The sequence below is a fragment of the Lepisma saccharinum genome, chromosome 13 (genome assembly GCF_977018435.1).
Source record: "Lepisma saccharinum chromosome 13, izLepSacc3.1, whole genome shotgun sequence".
Lineage (NCBI taxonomy): Eukaryota > Metazoa > Arthropoda > Insecta > Zygentoma > Lepismatidae > Lepisma > Lepisma saccharinum.
The window spans coordinates 24,604,219-24,627,399 of NC_139241.1; the positions used below are offsets into that span (position 1 = coordinate 24,604,219).

A 23,181-nucleotide genomic window follows, 5' to 3' on the forward strand; every position below is an offset into this window, starting at 1 on the left:
CGCCATATGTCCCTAAAAACCTATATACAACTAAAACATTAAAAAGACGCCGGCTTGTTCACTTCCCCGTGCTCACTGTTGGTTGTATATAGGTTTTTAGATCAAGAAGTTTTTACAGCAATGGTTTTAAACAAACGAGGGAACACGGGGGTAGTAAAGGTTTTAGAAAAAAAAATCCAAATTCTGTCTTCACCTAAACTGTACCATTTCCTGACATTTGAGATTATTTGACGTGGCTATGACATATTTCTGGTAGCCGAGAAAAAGAACCTGGAGAAGGGAACAGTTGTTACCAAAACATCGTTTGAAATAAAAGATACTCGCTGCACATAAGTACAAAGGTTTTGTATTTTTGATTAATTTATTGATAATACAAATTAATCTTGTAAGAAAATCATTACAATCTCATTGCGTTGCTCTTTGCATACACATTCAGAACTTGTGAGTGTGAGTTGTTGGACGTAGTGTTTTGAAAAGTAAATAGATGGCAGCACCATTCCTGAATCATCACTGCTAAATACACCATCTGGTGAGAACAGGTGCGGTTAGACCAAATTATGCTTTTTCAAGCTTGATTCAGTGTTGCCTTTTGCAGGGAAATTTGGACCAAAATTTTATCTAAAAGGGAAAAGGGAATTTCGATGAAAAATACCACAATTTCAGGGAAATTTTAAGGTATCTGACTCTACATTGTAACAGTATATGTTAAGTTCCAGTTTCATATCCACATTTTTATTTTTTCTGTTCCTTCTTATTTCTGCTCACTTGAATACAACCTTGTATTTACTTATATTACTTTAAGTTTATTGCACGTCTCTTTTCTGTACCTTTGGATAATTGTAACAATGAGAATTACCGATTTAGTGCATTCCTGTCCAGGATTCAAACCTGGGGCATCTGACCAGAAAGCAACGAAGCTGACATGCAAAAATTTTGTTTCATTTTTCATTCATACGAGCATGGACCAACGGAAATATTACTACTACTGCCGCTGCTTCTGCTACTACTACTACTATTGCTACTACTACTACCCCTGCTAATAATAATAATAATAATAATTATTATTATTATTATATTCGTTTAGATGAAGGGAAATTTTGCCTCTTGGAAAGGGAAATTGTCCCCTCAGATTGTGGCAACACTGGCTTGAATCACTCTTCATCCAGCTTTCGATGAGTCAACTACGCACAGTTATGTAACGATTACGGTCAATATAAAGTGGAACTTTCCACTTGTTTCCTGACATGGAGGTAACATGTACTTAGCGATTTTGGTTGATAATGTTAAGTGCTGATTGATCTTCGGACCAAAGTGAATGACTAGCGCAGCTGCATTTTTTTGATTACCCATGAGAGCATGTTTCAGTTGCTAATGGTATTGCTAAGTAGCTACCATGATAAAATTTGACAATTTTTTTTTTGTTCGCAATTACTTTCCACAATATAGTATGTAAAAATATTTGTTTTCCAAAGGGCTATGCATATATCTATTGCACCCTATCAAGAAATCTCTTTTCCTCCATTGGCCAGATGAAGATATACTTCAGTAAGTGATCTCTTCTATAATGGCATCGACTTTTCGGTATTAATTTTCTGTAAATTCCTTTATTTTTACCATTTTTCAGTGATATCTTGTGTGAAAATTCTCGTTTTTATGCTGGGAATTCAATGCAGAATAAACAAAAGTAGTGCATTCCTTTTGTGTTTGAAAACTTTCCAATAATTAAATGCAAGAATTCATATGCACTTTTCAATTTGTAAAATCAGCGTGAGCTGATAATAAAAGGATAATTCATCACTCTTATCCAGGAAGGAGTTTTCAGTTAAAAACTTACAATATTATAACTGGATATTCAAAATTATTCATTTGAATTATGTAGAGAGGGAAAAAATCATCTATGTTGTCTGTGTTTACATACCTTCTGTCGCCATCCTTGAATATTCTTATAATGTACAATCAGCATGTGTCCTGTATCAATAGAAGAAACAAGGTATTTTGTTTTGTAAAGGAAGTTAATAGTGGCAAATAAAGTAGGACTGTTGAAACTTGCGCAACTGTAAATGTCGAATTTTGGTGTAACTTGCTTTTCGAATTTAATACGCTAAAATTACATTTCAGTTTTTTGAGATTTTTATCTAAGTAATGGGGCTGGATATTCAGTTTAAAATGGAATTCAAACCACTATGTGCCTCCACTAGATATGCTAAGAATTACATTTCAGATATTTCCGTTGCCAGACAGAATTGCAACTTTCGCTGTCTTTTAAATTGGTAAACAATTTCTTCCATAAGTTCCATAATTTTCGCATGAATTAAACAGTACATCCCTACTGTTATTTGCACGTTCATCTGATAAAGTAGTATGATAATTCCTTCTTAATTTAAAGGGACAAGACAACATATCCCCTATACAAAGCAAAGTACATAGTTAACAGTTGGAAACATGGACAGGCAGATACAAAGGAATGAGGAAGAAGTAGGAAGATTACGTACCGTATTTACTCATGTATAATGCACACTTTTTTCCAAAATTTTTGTGCCCAAAAAGTGTGGTGCGTATTATGCATGGAATAATTTATTTTAATGTTTACGGAACCCTATCATGTTATATATCGTTGTCAAGCTTTAATTCTACAGTTTCTCAATATAGCAACAGTATTCATTCAAGATGGCGACACTTATTTGCTATGATATATATATATATATATATATATATATATATATATATATATATATATATATATATATATATATATGTAGTGTGTAAATGCCTAAATGGAAGAAATCTTGTGCTGTTAACTGCTAGTATGAGGGTCCTGAACCTGCCTCCTATAAATGTTTCAATAGTCATAGGAAAGTATATATTTTGAAGTTTTTTTTTAGAGAAAGTAAAGGCTACTGGCCTGGACCAAAACCTGCCAAGCATTTTTTCAATAGGTGAGGGCATTGTGTCCCTTCGCCACAGTGGAGTGAACAGAAAGAATTAAAATGAGAAATTTAATTAGAAGAAAGAAGAATTTATGAAAGTATCACGTGCTTGTATGTGTGTGTGTGTGTGAGAGAGAGAGAGAGAGAGAGAGAGAGAGAGAGAGAAGAGAGGGTAGCACAAGGCAAAGAAAAAGGTATGTTAAGGATAAATAAGAAAATATACACCATTAAAAATAAATACAAATGAAATCGGGAAGGGGGGGGGGAGAATGCATGTTTGTGAAACTCCTACATATAATTTGTATCTGCCCACCCTAATTTTTCAATATATGGATCCTGCCCACTTGGTGAAAATTTTCTGGCACTGTCCCTGCATATAAAGCAGTCTCAACTGTAATTAATGCAAGATTGATTCAAAGATAATTAATTCTTGCACTGGAGTGACCTTCCTAAAGAAATTTCAACTGATAACAGCATGAATAACTATGTAATACATTCTAATATATGTATTACCATACCACATCCTCGCAGATTTTAAAATTCAGCTGGGAACAGTGCATACATTTATAATGGCATGTTTATTATTCTGACTTAATGATGCATCTGACGTGTAATACAGAAAACACATACTGTACTCAAGAAAAGACACCAAAGGAAATTTCTGTAACCAAAAACTCAAAATATTTTTACCCATGTGTATGTCCCGCCAGTATTTTTCAACTCAACTTTTTTCAGGCTGAGGTAATGCACTGACTTCACATTGTTGCTTAGTAATGTTGTACACGTGTTCAAGAAACCTCTCCCACTGTTTCCCTGCATAGATTTGGTGGACAATTGCTGTCATCATTTTTTTTACTTGTCGAATACATACCGAAAGAAAATAAAAACATTAAAAAAAATCCTGGCGATTCCCCCAGGGTTGGCAAACGTAGTCTCATCATGTCATTTCTCTGTGAACAATTTGATCATATTACACAGAATTAGCGCCAAATGATTTTCATATGTTCCTGCTGGCTGGTGGTTTTACGATGACAGTGAGGTCAAATAAGCCTTACCACATGGTTTGTATTGCAGATGGTATCATTTGGCAATCAATAAACTGGTGCCGTTTTATGACGAGGGCCTCAACAATGTCAAAAATTGGTTTTGCTTTATATATCAAATGGGCAATGATTTTTTTCAAATTCTTCTAGCACTCCTAGCAGGAAGACTAATTATTGTAGAATTTTGGCAATCATTGTCACACAAAATTGGAACCTTAAAGTAATGAGCACTGTTTAGATTTCGAAAAAGTTATTTGTTTAAGATACAACTTAGAAATTACCTTACTCAAGCATGCGTGCTTCCCATTTATAATGTATTTTCCATTGAGAAGTGACTGTAAGTATCGTAGGCCAGTGGGAATTCATGTAGAAGTAAATTGGAACCTTAGTAGAATGCGTTGAGGTACTTTATTTTAATGTTAAGATAACCAAACCTGCCCTGCCTAACCTAACTACGAAAGCATATATTGGACAAAATCTTAAGTAATCGCATAAGTATGCAGTATGTGTTAACAGAAGTAAATAAAAATCGAATCATTTAAAAATTGCATTTGTACATGATGAAATTGCAATATAACAAAATGAACTTGGAGCCAATTCTTTTTTTTTTTTTTTCTAAATAGTGCATTGAAACTTACTGCCTAGAATTTTTTTGTGAAACTAGATGTAAATTTTAATTCAGTTGGACTTCTTTGCTGCATCTAATATTTTCATATTTCTGTGATGTGCATGAAATATGAAATTGTACATGAAAATATTTTCTGGCTCTTTTGCAAAATATGGCTTCCCTGCCCTGTAAAGTAGGTGGCAGTTTTTAATTTTATGCAGTATTATATTTTTCTGTGATCACACTGATATTTCTTTTTTTTTTTCTCAGAGAACTATGGGCCGCCTGGTATGTGCTAAATGTTTTGCCTGTGCATCATGGAAAGTTCTATCACAACGCAGCTTTCAGAATGGTTTGAAGCTGAATTTCTCGGTCGTTCAGAGAGCATATAGTTCTGATGCAGAAACAGAAGGTAAGCATCCACTCCCTTTTAAATTGTTTGCAAATTTCTACTAAATCAATAGACATTCTAGATAGCTTACGGGTTAAGGCATTCAATGCATCCTGGGTTCACTTCCCAGGATAGGCACATTCCACCAAGGTTTCAATCCAATTTTAAGCTGTAGATTCAGAGATGATTAATTTATCCAGGGATAGACAAAACTAAGAATAATTCGAGCGCCAGTCCCTTTTCTCAGGAGCCAGCATTTTTTATTTATTTATTTTTTGCAAATGTATAAAAAGCCAGGAACCCAACTAAGATAAAGTTATACATATTTTGAAATGTGAGTTTAAAACCTTTAATTTATTAATTAATACCAGATTGGATTGAAAGTAATTAATTGTTTGGCCTCACTGGCTTTATCCTCTCTCAACTTGGAAATTTCCTGCACCTGTCACTGTCATGTCTGACTGCTATCCCAAAGGCAGAAACACAAATTTGCAGAATAAGATTCAGGCATGTCAAGGATCTCATGATGCACACATGTATATGTCATGTGTTCTCCCTCTCACTCTCCCACACACACGTCTACACATCCAAAAAATGTTTAATTTTTTATGCATATTTATGATAAGCACAGTATGTACCAATTTTCAGCTTGTTGTTTATTACCATCTGTCCACACCAGAACACTGTCTAGGGCCTCCCCGATGGTGCAGTGGTAGCGTCGTCGCCTTGAGTCAAGGGGTCCCGGGTTCGATACCCGGTGGAGGCACATGGCACAGTGGTTCGGATCCCACTTTAAACCGTAGGTCCAGTCCCGATTAGCGTTACTGTGCATAAAGTGGACTTAAAACACCAACTCAAACCAAGAACACTGTCTATTCAAACTGGTGTGTCAAGCCAGACACACAAACACTTGTCATTTGCCTTGCATGCATACATCACTCACTGGATCAAACAATGGACCTATGCAGAATGCTCTGCGTTTGTTTAATGTTTTGAGGTTATACTGCATCACAGAGTTTGAGCCATAACATGCAGCTGGAAGACTGGATGCTATATGAATGAATCTTTCAAAGGATATGAAAACATTAGTGTCATTTTTGTTATAACATGTGAATATATACCAGATTCACATTGCATGGATATCCAGAATTGCATATCCCATGGATGCTGAATAGATCTCGAGAAATGGATATCCAATAGATATTTCTTGGAAATTTGACAGTATGAGTATGATTTCTCAAGTTCATAACATCACCAGTGACACAAATTACAATATGAAATCTGTAAATGAAACACAAGGAGAAGAGTTTATTTGCATCATGCAATTTCTACAGCATAAACCATGGTGCTACATGCATAATTCAGTGTAGAATTAATAATTTTCATAAATGTGCACGGTGAGTTGGGTTACACAGGGCCACCCACCCTCTAATTCTCATTTGTTGCAGCCCGATCCTGTGGCCGAGTGGTTAGCACATCGCGCTGCGACGCCAAGGGTCCCGGGTTCGAATCCCGGTCGGGCTTGGTTGTTTGTGAATGTCCATTCATCAATTTCATCATTTCATCACTCATCCCCATCTTCGCAAATTAGCCAAGAGGCACAAAACGCGAAGTAAAATAAACTAAATCAATCAATCAATCAATCATTTGTTGCATTATGTAACAGCTCGCAATATAATTTTATGTATTGATCACATTATACCTGGAAATGATTATAACACAGTTCTAATGCATGTTTTTTTTTTCAGAAGTTACGAGGGGTAGTGTTAACAAATCTGAATGAGTTGAGTTGAGTTTGAAGTCCACTTTATGCACAGATAGGTTAATTGGTACTAGACCTTCGGTTTAAAGTGGGATCTGAATCACTACGAGCCTTCACTCATAGTGGGATTGAACCCAGGACCTCTTAATTACAAGGCAACAGCGATACCACTATGCCATTGGAGAAGTTATTAACAAATCTGAAAATAAAGCAGCAAGGCTGTAATTCATATTTTGACAAACATTACAAAAATTATTATTAGTTTACAGAAACCAGTGTGTGGAACATCAAAGTTTTGAAAAACTCAATATGCTGACCAAGGCAGAAATTTATTTTATTATAAAACATAAACTAAACGTAACGTTTCAACCTTTTAGCAAGGTCTTCTTCAGACTGCACCAAGTACAAATGTAACAAGGTACAAAACAGGACGATATATATACACAAAAATTACTCCCCTCAAGACTATTAGAAAGTTGTTCTGGAACATTCTAGCAGGTGGCTTTCCCTTGTCAACTGTAGTTTCACCTGAAAGGCTAAACATTTTCTTCCATCTGTAATGTGGTTGGACTCTTTATCTCGCGCTCTTTTTCCTTCATTCTTCTCACCTCTTTTTCTCTTGTCCTTTCCACTCTTTTTAACACTTTCTTCCATTCTTTCTTTATCTTCAGGACCCATTCCAGTTGATTGTGTTTTCTTCAACTTTCTTCTCTATTTCCTTGGCCTCCTTCCATTTTCTGACTAGTATTCTCTTCTTCTCCCTTCCTATCTGCTTAGCCTCATCCCACTCTATGTCATGTCCTGTTTCTCTTGTGTGTTTAAATATCACATTTCTCTCTCTCTTAAGTCGTACATCATCTCTATGTTGTTTCAACCTGTCTTTCAGCCTCTTTTTCGTTTCTCCTATGCACACACTCTGACTTTACATTTCACTTCGTAGATAATCCCTTCCTCTTCTGTTTTCCTTTTTCTTGTTTGCATTCTTTGCTATTCTTAAGGTGCTTCTCCCTCCCTTCCTGTAAGTTTTAATGCCTGCTTTCCTAAGCACTTTCCATATCTTTTCTGTGGTCTTCCCCATACTCCTTATTCCAAACCTTCTCTCTTTTTCTTTCTCTTCCAATTCTTCCCTGCCACTTTTCTTGTTTCTTCTGTTTATGTCCAGTCTATCCTCCTCCTCGTAGCCATTCTTTTCCAGCTGTTTCCATAGGCTATTTATTTTGCCTTCTTTTTCACATTCTTTCGTGCATATTTTCTTGATTCTGTCCTCCATATTCTTTATAAAATAGGTGAAAAAGAAATTTTATAAAGAATATTCTTTCCAGATGAAAGAAAATGTTTAGCCTTTCAGGTGAAAGTACAGTTGACAATTGAAAGCCACCTGCTAGAATGTTCCAGAACAACTTTCTAAGAGTCTGGAGGGGAGTAATTTTTGTGTATATATATCATCCTTCATGATGGTTGCGGTAAAAGTGGTTTAAAGTTACTTACGTGAAATTTAGAAGATTTCGCACTTCCGCATTGCACAATTTAATGGTTCAATCCTATTAATTTCGAAGATCCACTGTCTTCATTCACATAAGGGTACGGCGGTACCATCTCCGCTTCAAATGCCGTACCCTTATGTGAATGAAGACAGTGGATCTTCGAAATTAATAGGATTGAACCATTAAATTGTGCAATGCGGAAGTGCGAAATCTTCTAAATTTCACGTAAGTAAATATATCATCCTGTTTTGTACCTTGTTACATTTGTACTTGGTGCAGAGTCTGAAGAAGACCTTGCTAGAAGGTTGAAATGTTACGTTTAGTTTATGTTTTATAATAAAATAAATTTCTACCTTGGTCAGCATATTGAGTTTTTCATATGAAAACAAGGCTTAATGGTGTACACCCGAGCCGTGTTCCTGTACTAAAAGAGATAAAATAATTATGTTTGGTGGCAACACTGTCCAGAATGTATTCTCCCCATACCCAAAGCAGCCATGCTGCATCTGGTTTAGTATGCAAGTTGTCACCATGTGAATATGGCACGTCATATTGAGGTGGCATCCAACATTGAGGTGCACTCTGACGTCCGATTTTTGTGGACACGAAGACATAATCGGAGTGCAATCCATCGCCAAATTGTCGAAGTGTATGGTGAGAATACAATGTCACACCCCTGATCAGGAAATGGTGCCAGATGTTCGAAGAGGAAAGAATGAACATGAACGACGAACATCGTGTCGGGCAGCCTGCATCTGTGAACGCTATCGACAAAAGGGAGCGTGTGAATGCAATCATCCTTGCCTGCCACATGAAAATTAAAAGAGATTGGAAGTGAACTGAACATATCATGCGATAGTGTGTCTATGCTGATTCATGACCAGTTGGGAGCATCGTTAACTGTGCTCTCACTGGGTGCTGCGATTCCTAACAGGATAGCACAAAAGTCAACGCAATTGAAATTGGACGGAATTTTTACACACAAGAAAGGAAAAACTGGTCACACGATTCGAAAAGTGCTTGGAATACCTTAGATGTCGAAAGAAGTTAAATGTTCATACATTCTTGTCCAATAATTATTTTCTTTCTAATGTGTTTTGTTTCTTTTATACAGGGGTATAACTTACTTTTTGATTTGCCCTAATACATATTAAATAGTATGTATTAAAATTGTCATATCTGTGAAGTTAGTACTATTTGACATAAAGGTGGTGGTTTTTCATGTCAATAAATGTCCAATTATGCTATTTTGGTGTCTCATTTACCCCACCGTACACTACTTTAAGTGTGTAGTGACTTAACTTTTTAATTTACTCAACATTTTGATGCACCTTCCTTCCTCAAGAGCTATAAACAAAATTAAATGTGAACCAATATCAAAATGCTGAGAAAATTAAATAATAATAATAATATTTTTTTAAGAAGTTTCCAATAGAGGCACACTTTCAGGATACTAATCAGCTTAAATATAACAAATTATGCTTTTGAGTTAAATTTTGTATTTTTGATTGTTTTGTTCTGGGCAGGCCATGTGGCACGAATGGGAGAGGAAAGAAGATTTTGCAGGATTCTTGTTGGGAAACCTGATGGTAAGGGACAAGTAGGAAGGCGAAGATGAAGATGGGAGGGATAACGTTGATGTTATCGGTAGGGATGGAGAAGAGTGGATAGAGCTTGCTCAGAATAGGGAAGGATGGAAGGCCTGTGTTGCTGCAGCCATAAACCTTCAGGTTTAAGAAGGCTAGAGAGTTAGTTACTTTTGTTCTGCCTCTCTAGACTATAAGTGATGAAACAAATGCCAATAAAAGTCCATGCCTGACTCAAGATTCAAAATTTTAATACAGGGTTTCCTTGCATGAGTGGTGGAGTTGGGTGAAGTTATTGTGAAAGATTCATTATGTGGTATACATTGAAAGTTGTTTTCTTATGTTCAGCAATTCAAACAGTTTCTGCACAATGCATGGTTTGCACGCACTGTCATGTAATGTAATGTGTGTATTATGCGAACACAGTGTATATTTATTTGAAAATCACCTTATTGTGGAAGTTGATTGAAACATTTGTTAAACCATGTGTAACAAGAATATGTGGTACCAGGGTTGTACACATAAGGGAAAACGGGGAAATATCAAGGAATTATCCACATCATCTGGAATTTATGTGCCTCTTGGAGTCTGCAAGAGAAAATGCAACTGAACAAGTGGTTTGTTTCCAATTCTGGATTTGGTTCCAGTGATTCCACTCCCCAAAAAGATTCGCATCAGAAACTTCAGTTTGATTGAAAATTATGGTTCCTTTGAATTTCAGTTCTACATAGACTTGTAGGTATTATGTTTCACTTTTGCTATCTTATGCTAAGTTTTAGAATGAATACCAAAGTAAAAGTTGTAGTCGTGCTGTACTGACTGATAACTAAAGTAGGTTGGCAACTTGATCATAATTATCATAAAGGTTGGTGAAGAAGAGGTGTTATAGTCTATTATTTTGTAAATCTTGGTCTTGTTGGCATTTAGATTCTGGTGTAGGAAGAGAAGAAATTTTGTTAGCAAGATTGTAGAACTTTACAAAATGAACATGAGCCTGAATGTTAATTCATAATAGTAGTAAGTACATGAATAGTGTAGAACGTGAATACAGTGTTGTAGAGAATGCTGCTTTTTTGTTTCAGTTTTTAAGCCCAGATCACATTGTTTCAACAATCGCTGCAATGTACTCCCAACATTCATGGAGGAAAAGTAATGTAGAAGGCGCTTGTTTTTTCTTTCCTGTAAACTGCACCAAAAAGACAATTGTTGAATGTTTCGTTAAAAATATTTGATATCTTTGCAATGAGGGGACCAAGGAAGATATTTTTTTAAAATGGGGGAAAAAGGGAATGTTGGCTGAAAAACTTTTCAATAAAGGGACCAGAAAGGAAATATTAAAAAAAAAGGAATGTGCTGAAAAAGGGAAATAAAGGGATGTCAGAACCATGTAATCTTGTTGGTGAAAGATAATTATCAACACTGTTGTTATTTATTCCATGATCCATGTTGAAAAATAAGACTTTCCTTTAAAATCTGGTCTCTAATAATAAATATGTGTGGAAAAATTTCATTTTTGGACTGCAAAACCTGGAAATGTCAGGGAATTTAATTTCATAATCAAAGAAATGGTTTCAAGCTTGGGTACATTAGAGTTAAACTAATATCAAGTTACAATGTCTAATCATGTTTGGAAGTTACATGTTTTCTTTCAATAAAATTGCAGCTCCTGTATTGGTTGACAGCTTGGGGAGCATTACAACCATAGGCTTGAACCGTCCAGATAAACGCAACTCTGTCAATGCAGAAACAGCTCAGCAGTTGTCGAAGGCGATCTTGGATTTTGAAAATGACGAGTCCTCACTTGTTGGTGTATTGTATGGAAAAGGTGGAAACTTCTGCGCTGGCTATGACCTGGAAGAAGTTGGAAGCTCCAATATGGAGAGACTGTGCAGTCTGCCTCATGGAGAAGGGCCTATGGTTAGTGCATGTTCATTAAACGTTTTTCTCAGCATGAAATGTTACAGCTCAGCTTGACCTTTGGCCAATCAACTGTTTTCGAATTTCCCTCTCCTTTTGAAAAACTGCTCTGATATTCCAAAATCTGAAAAGTTACATAACCTTAGAATTACTTCTGGAGAATTCATGCCAATCTTCATTAAGTTTGCTTTTTTTATTTTTTTTTCATTGTCTACATGTTATCAATAGTTTAATAGTTTTTTGTAGCCATGACAGTAATTTCTAATTTGCTTCTGTTATGTTGTTTGACTGCTCAATTAACATTGCATGCTATACCATTGCCAATAATATTCAAAGAATTAATATGTTTTCTTGACAGTGGATATTTTTTACAAAATGCAGGACAGGATTATTTTACTAGGACCCAGGTGCATATATTTTTGGCTAACTAGGCTATCTCCGAGGCCCAAATTAAAATACAGGAAATAATAGCCTTTGCAAATGTAACTGATGCTTCACTCTCACGTAACAAACGTGGGGAAAATGTGCTAGTGAATGGTCGTCTTTACTTTAAACTATCTCAGACTTATTCCTGAAGATTCTTTCTTCACCAACCAATGCTGATCAGCCTGAGGAGGCGGAGCTACCAACGCATGACATCTTTGATTGTGGCTTCTAGCCCGAGCGCTGGACAGAGAAGTCTTTAGTTCATCCCGGAGATACTGTTGCCAACAATGGAGATACAAAATTCACTAAAGTGCTTAATCCGCTGACAGAAATGTGTATATAAATGTAAAACATATTTCATTGATGGCATAGAGTAATTCTATATTGATATAAAATTCACGTAAACGTTTCTATAGGGTCTATCCACCGGAAGTAAGTGCCTCTGTGCGGACGCCATAGTTGTAGCACAACAACTTCCGGTTCGTAGGCTCACAGTATGCCGCTAAAGGGTGTTAAGTGTGTGTCATAGGGACAAGGAACAAATGGGTATTTGGCAGTAGGATGTAAACTACGATCAGGGCTAAAAAATCTTTCACAGATCTCTCTTCATCCATTTCCTCGAGATCTAGGGTGCCAAAAATATTGCATTCAAGCTGACAGACTACAATCGACTGTGGAATTGTAGCACAGCAACTTCCGGTTCACTGCCGCTGAGTAATTCAAGGACAGACGTGCAGCACATGCTTGTGGCCTCTCTTCTCTTTTTCTGTATCAGATGAAATTGATCATGTAAAAACACTTGATGACGAGGAGACTGAGAGTGATCTGGACAAAGTATAGGGTTTTCCACGTCCGTTGGATGAGCAACTAGGAAGTAAGATGGGATTATTCCAGGCTGAGATCCATTTGCTGGCAGTTGGTACATATTTTTAAACTACAGTAGCATGCAAATTAATCCGAAAAAGATGCATACTTTCCAGGTATACAATAAGCTTTAGTTTCACTTTTTTTTTTTTAAATAACTGCACTTTCTCTCTCGATAATGCCCTGTGCTATGAACAACGATCCATTTTTACTCAATAGTTCATTGTTGAAGAACCGAAGTGGAGTCTTTTTTTGAAGTATTTTGTTATCGTCGACAGACGAAGAGTCAATTGTGTTTTCCAACAGGACCTAGCAAAATGTCATACATCTCGAAAAGTCAATGAGTTCTTTAATAATAACAATGTACAAGTACTCTCCTGGCCAGGAAACTCACCTGACTTAAATCCAATTGAAAATTTATTTTCTATCTGCAAAAGAAGGATGTCAAAAGTTGATTGTTCAACCAAGAAGAAAATGCTTTGTGCCCTTGTTAACGTATGGTACCATGATGAAGAAATTAAAAACGTTTGTGCAAATTTAGTATCATTCAGGCCTAAACATGTCATTGATGTGATTACAAACAAGGGAGGTCACATAAAGTACTAAGGGTATTTCTAAATACATGTATAGTTATGTATATTGCAGCAATTGCATTAAATGATAAAATATGTGTCTTGTTCGGATTAATTTGCAAGCTACTGTACTACATATTTAACCCTTAAACGACTGCCCGTCACCTATAGGTGACAACCGGTATTTACGCCAACGACGGACTGTCACCTGTAGGGTTTCCAGTCTCTCCTCAGCCATGTTATTTTTGGCTTCAATGATGTGTTTATCCAGCCCACGGGAGTATGGGGGGAGGGGCTGGTGGCTGTCTTTTCAGGAAGGCTTTTTGAAGGGCGAATTCATTGTCTTTGCAGGGTTACAAGTGGTCGGGTGTACTTTTGCAGTGGCGAACTGTTTGTGTACCCTTTTGTCTGATTTTTATATATATCAGTGGCGGACTGTGTGCTTCTGTGTCTGAATTTTATACAGATCAGTGGCAGACTGTTTGTGGAGTCTTGTGTCAGCTTTTTATATAGATCAGTGGTGGAGTGTTGTGCCAGTTTTCCATTTCTTTACCCTGCAACACGAGAATAGGTGTCTATGATGGCAAGAAGACCCGGTTTGTCACTAAGTGATATTAATGAAGAGTTGCATGCATTAGATACGGATTCGGAACCAAACGATGACAACACTCCCAACCTTACGGCATTGAGCAACTACAACTCTGATTATGATATAGGGAAGGCTTCAGACAGCGACAGTGACTCTGAACCTGATGACTTGACATGGCGAAAACCAACTGGACGGGACCGACAGATTACTGCTTTACAGTATACAGGTACGATAATGCCAAACATATCGGGTAATCCACAGGTATAATTTTGCACATTTATACCCTGGCGCTGCCGAATGGGGGGCCCTGCGATTTTCAAATTTGGTAAAAAAAAATCAATTTTTCTTTCTTTCTTCTTCTTCTAACCGATAACGGAAAATTTGGTTTTTATGCCATAGACTCATAGCCCCATGTGTACTGAACAAAACGAGCTATAATTTGTAACTCCAATGTTTATAGTTCCAGAGTTAAAGAAAAATTATTGTACATGCACCGAATTTCAAATTTCCCGTTGAAAAGAACTGGTGCTTCGCATTGGAAAATATTTTTTTTCTCTGAAAGTATCTTGAATATTAGCGTGATTTTTTTGTACGATAATGCCAAACATATCGGGGAATCCGCAGGTATAATTTTGCACATTTACGTCCTGGTGCTGCCGAATGGGGGGCCCTGCGATTTTCAAATTTGGTAAAAAAAAAAAATCAATTTTTCTTTCTTCTTCTTCTAACCGATAACGGAAAATTTGGTTTTTATGCCATAGGCTCATAGCCCCATGTGTACTGAACAAAACGAGCTATAATTTGTAACTCCAGTGTTTAGAGTTCCAGAGTTAAAGAAAAATTATTGTACATGCGCCGAATTTCAAATTTCCCGTTGAAAAGAACTGGTGTTTCGCATTGGAAAATATTTTTTTTCTCGGAAAGTATCTTGAATATTAGCATGATTTTTTTGTACGATAATGCCAAACATATCGGGGAATCCGCAGGTATAATTTTGCACATTTACATCCTGGTGCTGCCGAATGGGGGCCCTGCGATTTTCAAATTTGGTAAAAAAAAATCAATTTTTCTTTCTTTCTTCTTCTTCTAACCGATAACGGAAAATTTGGTTTTTATGCCATAGGCTCATAGCCCCATGTGTACTGAACAAAACGAGCTATAATTTGTAACTCCAGTGTTTATAGTTCCAGAGTTAAAGAAAAATTATTGTACGTGAACCGAATTTCAAATTTCCCGTTGAAAAGAACTGGTGTTTCACATTGGAAAATATTTTTTTTTCTCGGAAAGTATCTTGAATATTAGCGTGATTTTTTTGTACGATAATGCCAAACATATCGGGGAATCTGCAGGTATAATTTTGCACATTTACGTCCTGGTGTTGCCGAATGGGGGGCCCTGCGATTTTCAAATTTGGTAAAAAAAATCAATTTTTCTTTTTCTTCTTCTTCTAACCAATAACTGAAAATTTGGTTTTTATGCCATAGGCTCATTGCCCCATGTGTACTGAACAAAACGAGCTATAATTTTAACTCCAGTGTTTATAGTTCCAGAGTCAAAGAAAAATTATTGTACGTGCACCGAATTTCAAATTTCCCGTTGAAAAGAACTGGTGCTTCGCATTGGAAAATATTTTTTTTCTCGAAAAGTATCTTGAATATTAGCGTGATTGTTTTGTACGATAATGCCAAACATATCGGGGAATCCGCAGGTATAATTTTGCACATTTACATCCTGGTGTTGCCGAATGGGGGGCCCTGCGATTTTCAAATTTGGTAAAAAAAATCAATTTTTCTTTCTTCTTCTAACCGATGCTTGTAGCCCCATGTGTACTGAATAAAACGAGCTATAATTTGTATCTCTAGCGTTCTTAGTTCCAGAGATATAAAAATTTATGTAAAAGCATGCGGAAATTTAAAATTCCCGCCAGGGGTTTCGGGTTCAAATCCTGGGCTTGGATGTTCATGTGTCCATTCATCAATTTCATCATTCATCCCCATCTTCGCAAATTATCCAAAAGTGGCACAAAATGCAAAGTAAAATAAAGCAAATTAATCAATCAACCATATCATGTAACCTAACTGACTATGGCTGAGCATCTTTTGAAATGAGAAAGTAATATTTTTGCTCATATTTCTAAAACAAAGAGAAAATTGAGATTTGAATGATTTCACTTTTACTTTTAATGAAGGGTTTGAGATGCAAGATTTTTTGTTATGACGGGAAATTTTGAAAATGACCTTCAAGATGGGAAAAAATGTTATTTATCGACTAAATCTCGACAAGATTTTCGAGATGGAAAGTATTCAAAATTTCTCGACACTGAAATATTTTAATACACACAATTTCACCTCAGGTAATGAATAATTTTGCATTTCTGGAATAAAACAGCTAATTTCAATAAACTTTGGATACTTATAGTGCACAAAAATATATGTAGGGGAAAAACCATTTTTAACAATATTATTTAGAAGTCTGGATTGGGATGGAATTTTTCCTGGGCTTCCAATTTTCAAACCTGACTCCTTGAATGCAATATTTTTGGCACCCTAGATCTCGAGGAAATGGATGAAGAGAGATCTGTGAAAGATTATTTAGCCCTGATCTCGTAGTTTACATCTTACTGCTACACACCCTTCGCTCCTTTTCTGTATGGCACAATCTAACTCCCTTTAGTGGCATATTGTGAGTCTACGAACCGGAAGTTGATGTTTTATGAATATGGCGTCTGCGCGAAGATACTTTCCGGTGGATACCCCCCTATGAGGAAAGATTTGTTTTGTAAGTAAATTATGTGGATGGTGGCAAGCTGTAGCAATTGCTGTACCCATGTAAAATATATACATCTGTGCAATATTCGACAGATAGGTTTGCTGATGTACACCCAAAGTAGCCAGAAAATTCATTGGTCACCTGTGTTTGGAGTAGAAAGTCCTAGATGGGGGAATGCTTGGTCCAATTTAGGGGTAGGTGGGGAACTGCTTGTATGAATCAACATGGAGGAAATGCAGCAGGTTCGGTTGCCAATGCAAATTATCCTACTTGGGAGGGATGCTTCATGAAACGTTTCTTAACTGAGGTGATAGCATCACCCGGCCCGCCCTCCTCCACACATACACACACACACTCACATTCTCTCTCTCTCTCTCTCTTCAAACACTGTTTGTCTCTTTTCCAGTTCCATGAATTTTGTCACATACAAGCATCAATATAAATCCACCACAATTCAGTGATTTCCCACTGGGAGTTGGCATCCTGCTTCCCCTTGGAATTCCAGTTTTGCTATTCAGGACATTTCAATGACGTCACATCAGACATGTATATTTCCTTCAATGGCAAGCAACCAATGCCCCCTTCACTGGCTAAATGTGAAACAACCTCTTTGCTTGCTGTGGGACTCAGCATGGTGGGATTCTTAATTTATGCCAGGTGGCTATGTACCTCTGTCCTGCGACAACCAGATTTTGGTAACTGAAATACATTTGGCAGCATATACCTTCCTTGTTGTCAGCAACTAGCCACTCCACGATTTTTCCAACAATTAGGAGTACGGTCCGCAAGGTTCAAAAAGAGAATTTATGGTCAAACTTGTCACGTTGTCATGTCGTGTTAGGTGCTAATCTTTCACAGGAAGGTATTTTTAAAAATTGTCAATCACTGAGGCCATGTGTGAAGTGTTTGTTGTGTTGACCTGTGCTATCGTTCCATGTGTGTGTGCTAAAGCAAGGAAAAAATGTATATAATTCGTGAACTCCTGGCAAAGACCCTATTCTCTCACCTTCCTTATGAAGATAGGCTTGAAATCAAAAAGACAGGTAGGTCTCCTCCTACCTTTTTTGGACCTTAAAGCTGAACAAGAAATGAATAAGGAGAGAAGAATGGAGTTTACATATTATTTTATGCTCACCTGTAGGTCTACCTAAAGATTGCATGTTATAGACGGTTTCTTTTTACAAATATGCATGAAATAGTTTATCCCCATTGCTTATTATTGTTGTTTTAATTGTGAGATTTCGATGTAAACAAATAATTCCAAAATGTGAATGAGGTAAACCCCATCATTTTCCCCTTTCTGCAGAACAGATTTCCTTTTCAAATTCAAACATTACTATATTTGTAGATAGCCCTGATGCATGCAAACATTACTTGTGCAATAATAAAACTGCATTTACCGCACCCACCATGAATACAACCTAACTGTTGTTCGTATGATTAAAGACTGATGACTATGTTTTTTTGTATCTTAAGAACAGGGTCCTACTAGAAGGTTTGTGAAGAAGCCCTTGATAGCTGCAGTAAATGGTTATGCTGTGGCAGGTGGAATGGAACTAGCCCTTATGTGCGACTTACGAGTGATGGAAGACACAGCAATCATGGGAGTGTTCTGTCGAAGATTTGGTAATTTTTGTTTTGTTGTCTTTGAATACGATGAAATGCCATGTTTGCCAAATATGGGGTGGCTGTGTGAAACGTTTTGAGATTAAGAGTTGTGTATTTGTCAGTACTTGGAATCAGCAGATACTGGCAGGTGGTTTGGGAGGGCCATCTGTGCTTGATGATATCTGCACCTCAATCAGGGCTCCGACTGAAAACCTGAGAAAGTCGTGGAAATTAATGTTCAACTAGAAAGCTTATGGAGAAGTCAGGGAAGTTCATTTAAAACTTAAAAACCTGAAAAAAGTCAATGAATAAAATATATAATTGTTCTACAGGGTGGATCAAAGTCATCATTGGATTTTGCCAACTTTTCTGCATAACAGATTCCAGCAATACCCATGAAACCGGTGGGGGAAAATTTCCTTGTAATGGTTGGCAAAGCCACAACGACCCTTATTGTGTTACATTGTGACTCAAATTTTGCCACAGTCTGAGAGGTAAATGTATGTCTCATCCAACATCACAACAAACCACCATTTTTTCCCTGCCAGGTGGCCCCTGTAACATTTATGGCATTTGTTTTCCATTCTTTAATCTTTAGTCGCTGAAAGGGAGGGCAGCTTCCCATGCATGAAAACCCATTGAGGATGGCTTGGATATGTATCTTCCACTTGGCAGAAATGAACTTGACATTTCTTCAAAACTACACATGGCATTTGAGTTCTGTCTTTTTGTTCATTTGTATACATGTGAATTTAAGACATGCTGGAAAAGCATGTGAAAGTGCCCCTGAACCTCAAATTATAAAATTAAATGCAATTCTGTTATGGGAGTGAACAATCCAAAATTGTGATTTGCATAAAATGTCAATTGTCATGCATAATTAAGTTGGAAAGTAGAAGGTATTTTACATATTGTTCGTTTATTTTAACTTTTTGATTTACTTTTGTTTCGTAATGTCACCCAAAAACAATTAATTTATCTTTTAACTGTTGCATTTCCTCTTCAATGCCACTAGAATATTCAAAGGTCAATTAGCTTCTTTCTGTACCTTAAATAATTTATTTTTCATCATTTGATAATTCACAGAAATTAAAATAAATTTCGTATTAAGTGAAGATCCAGTGTTTCGTCTGTCCCACATGACACAAAATGTTCACTTATAACTACAAATCTGGAAAAATATTTTGAGGGTAGTTATGTTTAATCAACAGTGTTAAGTTTCATATTTCATTGCACAGAAACTGTAAGAAAAATTATATTTAACTATCAGTAGTAGGAATGTACTACTGCTACATACTACGTTTTTCTTTCACTTTGGTATAATGACATTTTTTTTAAAATTTCAATTTTCTTCTTCCTTTAACTTTCATTATTGTGAGGTACAATGCATACATTTCATGTCTGCTAAATGCTTGTCATTCTATTAAAAAAAAAAAATAAAAAAATATCTGTACAATAATTCGTTTTCAAGCTACATTTTTTGTGTGTACATTTGAAAAGCACGTGCTTAAAAAGTTTTCACCTGAAGAGCTATATATGTGAACAAGGCTCTCTTACACTAAACATTAACTTACATGCACATGAAAAACCATAATTTTGCACCAAAGTACCCTACTGACAAAATTCTTGGTTGCACCTGAATTTGCTACATGCTATTCCATCTGTGCATCTACAGAGATGTCTTGATCAACTGAATAATCTAAGTAATTTTCCATGTACAAGGGTGAATGAAGGAAGGAGGAAAATGGTGTTGGAAGTGACCTCTCCTGAAAACCTGTATATCACATTTTGTGATAATATTATATACGAAAAAGTTGTTGGTGTTTTTGATTCTCCTACGATTTACTTGATATTGTACCACTTTTCCACCCCATTTCTTAGTGATGCACCCTTTTCACTGTTCGTGCCCATGAGTGAATGTAGAAAATGTTGTGAAAGAGTAAATATCATGCCATCCTGTGAAAGTATTGATGCCAAATTAAATTAAATCAATATTCTTATAAGTTTGCAAAGAAATAGACATAAAAAATTTTCCCGCTCGCTTGCTTTGCTTGCAATTATCTGTGTTTGATGTCTTGATAAGATGATTGTCATTTTGATTTTATTTGAGTTTTGTTATTTAGCATCCACGTGGGTTGAACGCGACAATGAGAATGCATGATGATACGATAAAATTGATGAAGGATACTTACAAGAGACACAAAGAGCACCCATGCCCAGCCTGGGATTCGAACCCAGGACCCAAGGCATCATAGCATGCTGTGCTAGCCACTCTGCCATGAAGGCCAGCTGCTGCATTACCAGACACGAACAATAATATAATTGTTAGTGTTTGCATGCTACTATACGAGGGTAAGGTTAAAAAAAAATAAAGGTACCCCTGTGCATATTCACACATGCCATGAAGGCATATGGGGTGATGTTGAGATATATATCCACATATTCTTAATTTCGGCCATAATTGAGATAATGTGATCAGCATCACACCCCAGACCTGCTTTATGTGGGGACAAGGTCGAAAAAATTCCGTCCTTAGATCACCCACCCCAGGAATCGAACCTGGGTGTCCCACGTGGCAGTCAGATGCTCTACCAACTGAGCTACCGTGGCTCTATACTACAGAGTGGGCGGAAAGTCCATTTACACATGCTTTAAAATTGTGATTTTTCTCGACTTACCTCCTGTCGGTCCAAAACCTCTGTGTGACTTCCTCCATGTTCGTACCATAGCGTTATGCACGTCCACGATCAAATTGCTCATCTGTAACAACATATGAAGGGTGACTTTCTCAAACACTGCAGGAACTGCATCTTGTAGCTGCTCATTGTTGGTGCATCGGTTTTTCCGCACATCTTCTTTCACAAAATTCCAAAGTGCATTATCGGGTGTGCCAGTGGTATGCCCAGTTAGATTTTTCTATCTTATCATTAAGTTGTGTATAACATGTAACATGTCCAAAAATACTGTTTATAATGTATATAATTTATTTTCTGACATTTCAAATTGTCCAACCAATCAATGTGCTAGCTTTCCGCATGTCGAAAATTTACATTTTAAGACATAACTGTTGACCACTTGACAGACTATTGCATTCAAATAAAAATCAGTTACGGCATATTTTTAAAAATAAAAATTGAGAGGGGGGATTATGATGAACGAATTTGGGGGGAGACTGTGTACAGGGTCTTTGGGGGGGGGGGGAATGGCACCTCTGGAATGGTCAGTACTCAAGTGCATATTGTTTGCATTCTAATTATGTTCTGCTAAAATTACAAGCCACTTTTCAGGTGATGCACATGAGCTATCTTGGTCAGAAAGCACTGACAGCATCAGTCATGAAACTTCAAATTATGACTGTGAAAAAATTGTCATAACTGTTCTACCCCCAAAAATTAGTTTCATGCAAAATAATTATCTCCCACTTTGGCCTCATTAATTAACCCTCGGCTGGATGTTTCTCTCAACAGGTTAATACTGCTTCTTCTTCTATTGACAATATCTCCTAACGTATGCTTCCAATTTCGGTGATACTCTTTTCTAGAAGGATACACAAAGTGATGTAGATTGTTAAAAATAAATTTGGGGTTCTAGTTTGGCGTACAAAAAATAGTAAAGCAGCATTAGTGGAATCTAAAAAGCAGCTTTAAATGGCCCGTTTGAAAAGTTTTAAAATTTTGTACTGTTTATGTTCAATATTGTGGATCTTAATGTCGTGAATTTATACAGATAATTCCAAGCACTTGCACAATATTTTCAACAGAAATTACATAATTTTATACAAGTATTTAGTTCCCACGACTTCTGAAAGTTCGAGGATTTTCCGCTTGTAGCGCTGCTGTCATTTCTCAACACGCAACCCTTCTCATGCAGTTCTCGGATCTGCAGGACATGCCCCTCGCAGTGCAAAAAAAGGGGGGGTGAGGTTTCACCTGCCAGTTTGTAAGCTTATCTTTTTTTGCCATCTGGGTTTGTGTTGTTCAGGCAGAGACCTTTATGAAATCAGGAAACCTCAGTGGCTCCTTTCAAAAAACAAGACAGACAGTTTTGGAAGTCGAAGCAGTGAATCGTCAAGATTATTAAGTCACACAAATTACACCAGTTTACGAGTCTGATCCGAAGGAAGAAAGCAAGTTACGTCGTTCAATTATTCTGTGATTAAAACTCTTCGCTTTTGTTTCTATATATTTACTTTAAACACAATAATGGGAATAAATATACACAGTAATCGAATTGAATAAAATGTAGAAAAAAAAAGGGACAGATATTCCTATTTTGACATTTTATTTTCTTTACTTCATATAGTTATAAATACTTCGAAAGTCCAGAGCTCACAGAATCTTCTCAGGTGGGAAGGTTTCGAACATTCGTACCGATTTATATTAATTTATTAAAACTCAAATGAAATGATAAAATATTCTTTTCATTGCATAAAATGTTCTCGAAGACAATCAGCGCACGTGTACACCCCCGCCCCCCACACACATACATGCCGCACTCCCACACCTCCTAGTTCTGCGTTCATCCCAGCAAAACAATTTCCTGTCGTATTAAGACAGCAATGCTTTCAAGTATGCACGTGGTGAGGAGCAGGGAAATTTTTCTAAATTTCTTTGCACCCCATGAATTCAAAACAACA

General features: G+C 36.7%; 1 protein-coding gene across 2 annotated transcripts in view; it reads left to right on the forward strand.

The window, feature by feature from the left end:
* LOC145997208 (putative enoyl-CoA hydratase) overlaps positions 1-23,181 on the forward strand; it is a 103,831-nt gene that overhangs the window by 38,029 nt on the left and 42,621 nt on the right. For both annotated transcript variants that reach the window (XR_014442874.1, XM_083133962.1), the window contains exons 2-4: positions 4,848-4,989; positions 11,464-11,717; positions 18,419-18,563. Coding sequence is in view for 1 of the 2 variants with exons in the window: in XM_083133962.1 (XP_082990088.1) it covers positions 4,854-4,989; positions 11,464-11,717; positions 18,419-18,563 (535 nt within the window). In the remaining variant the exon portion in view is untranslated. The remainder of the gene's footprint in view (positions 1-4,847; positions 4,990-11,463; positions 11,718-18,418; positions 18,564-23,181) is intronic.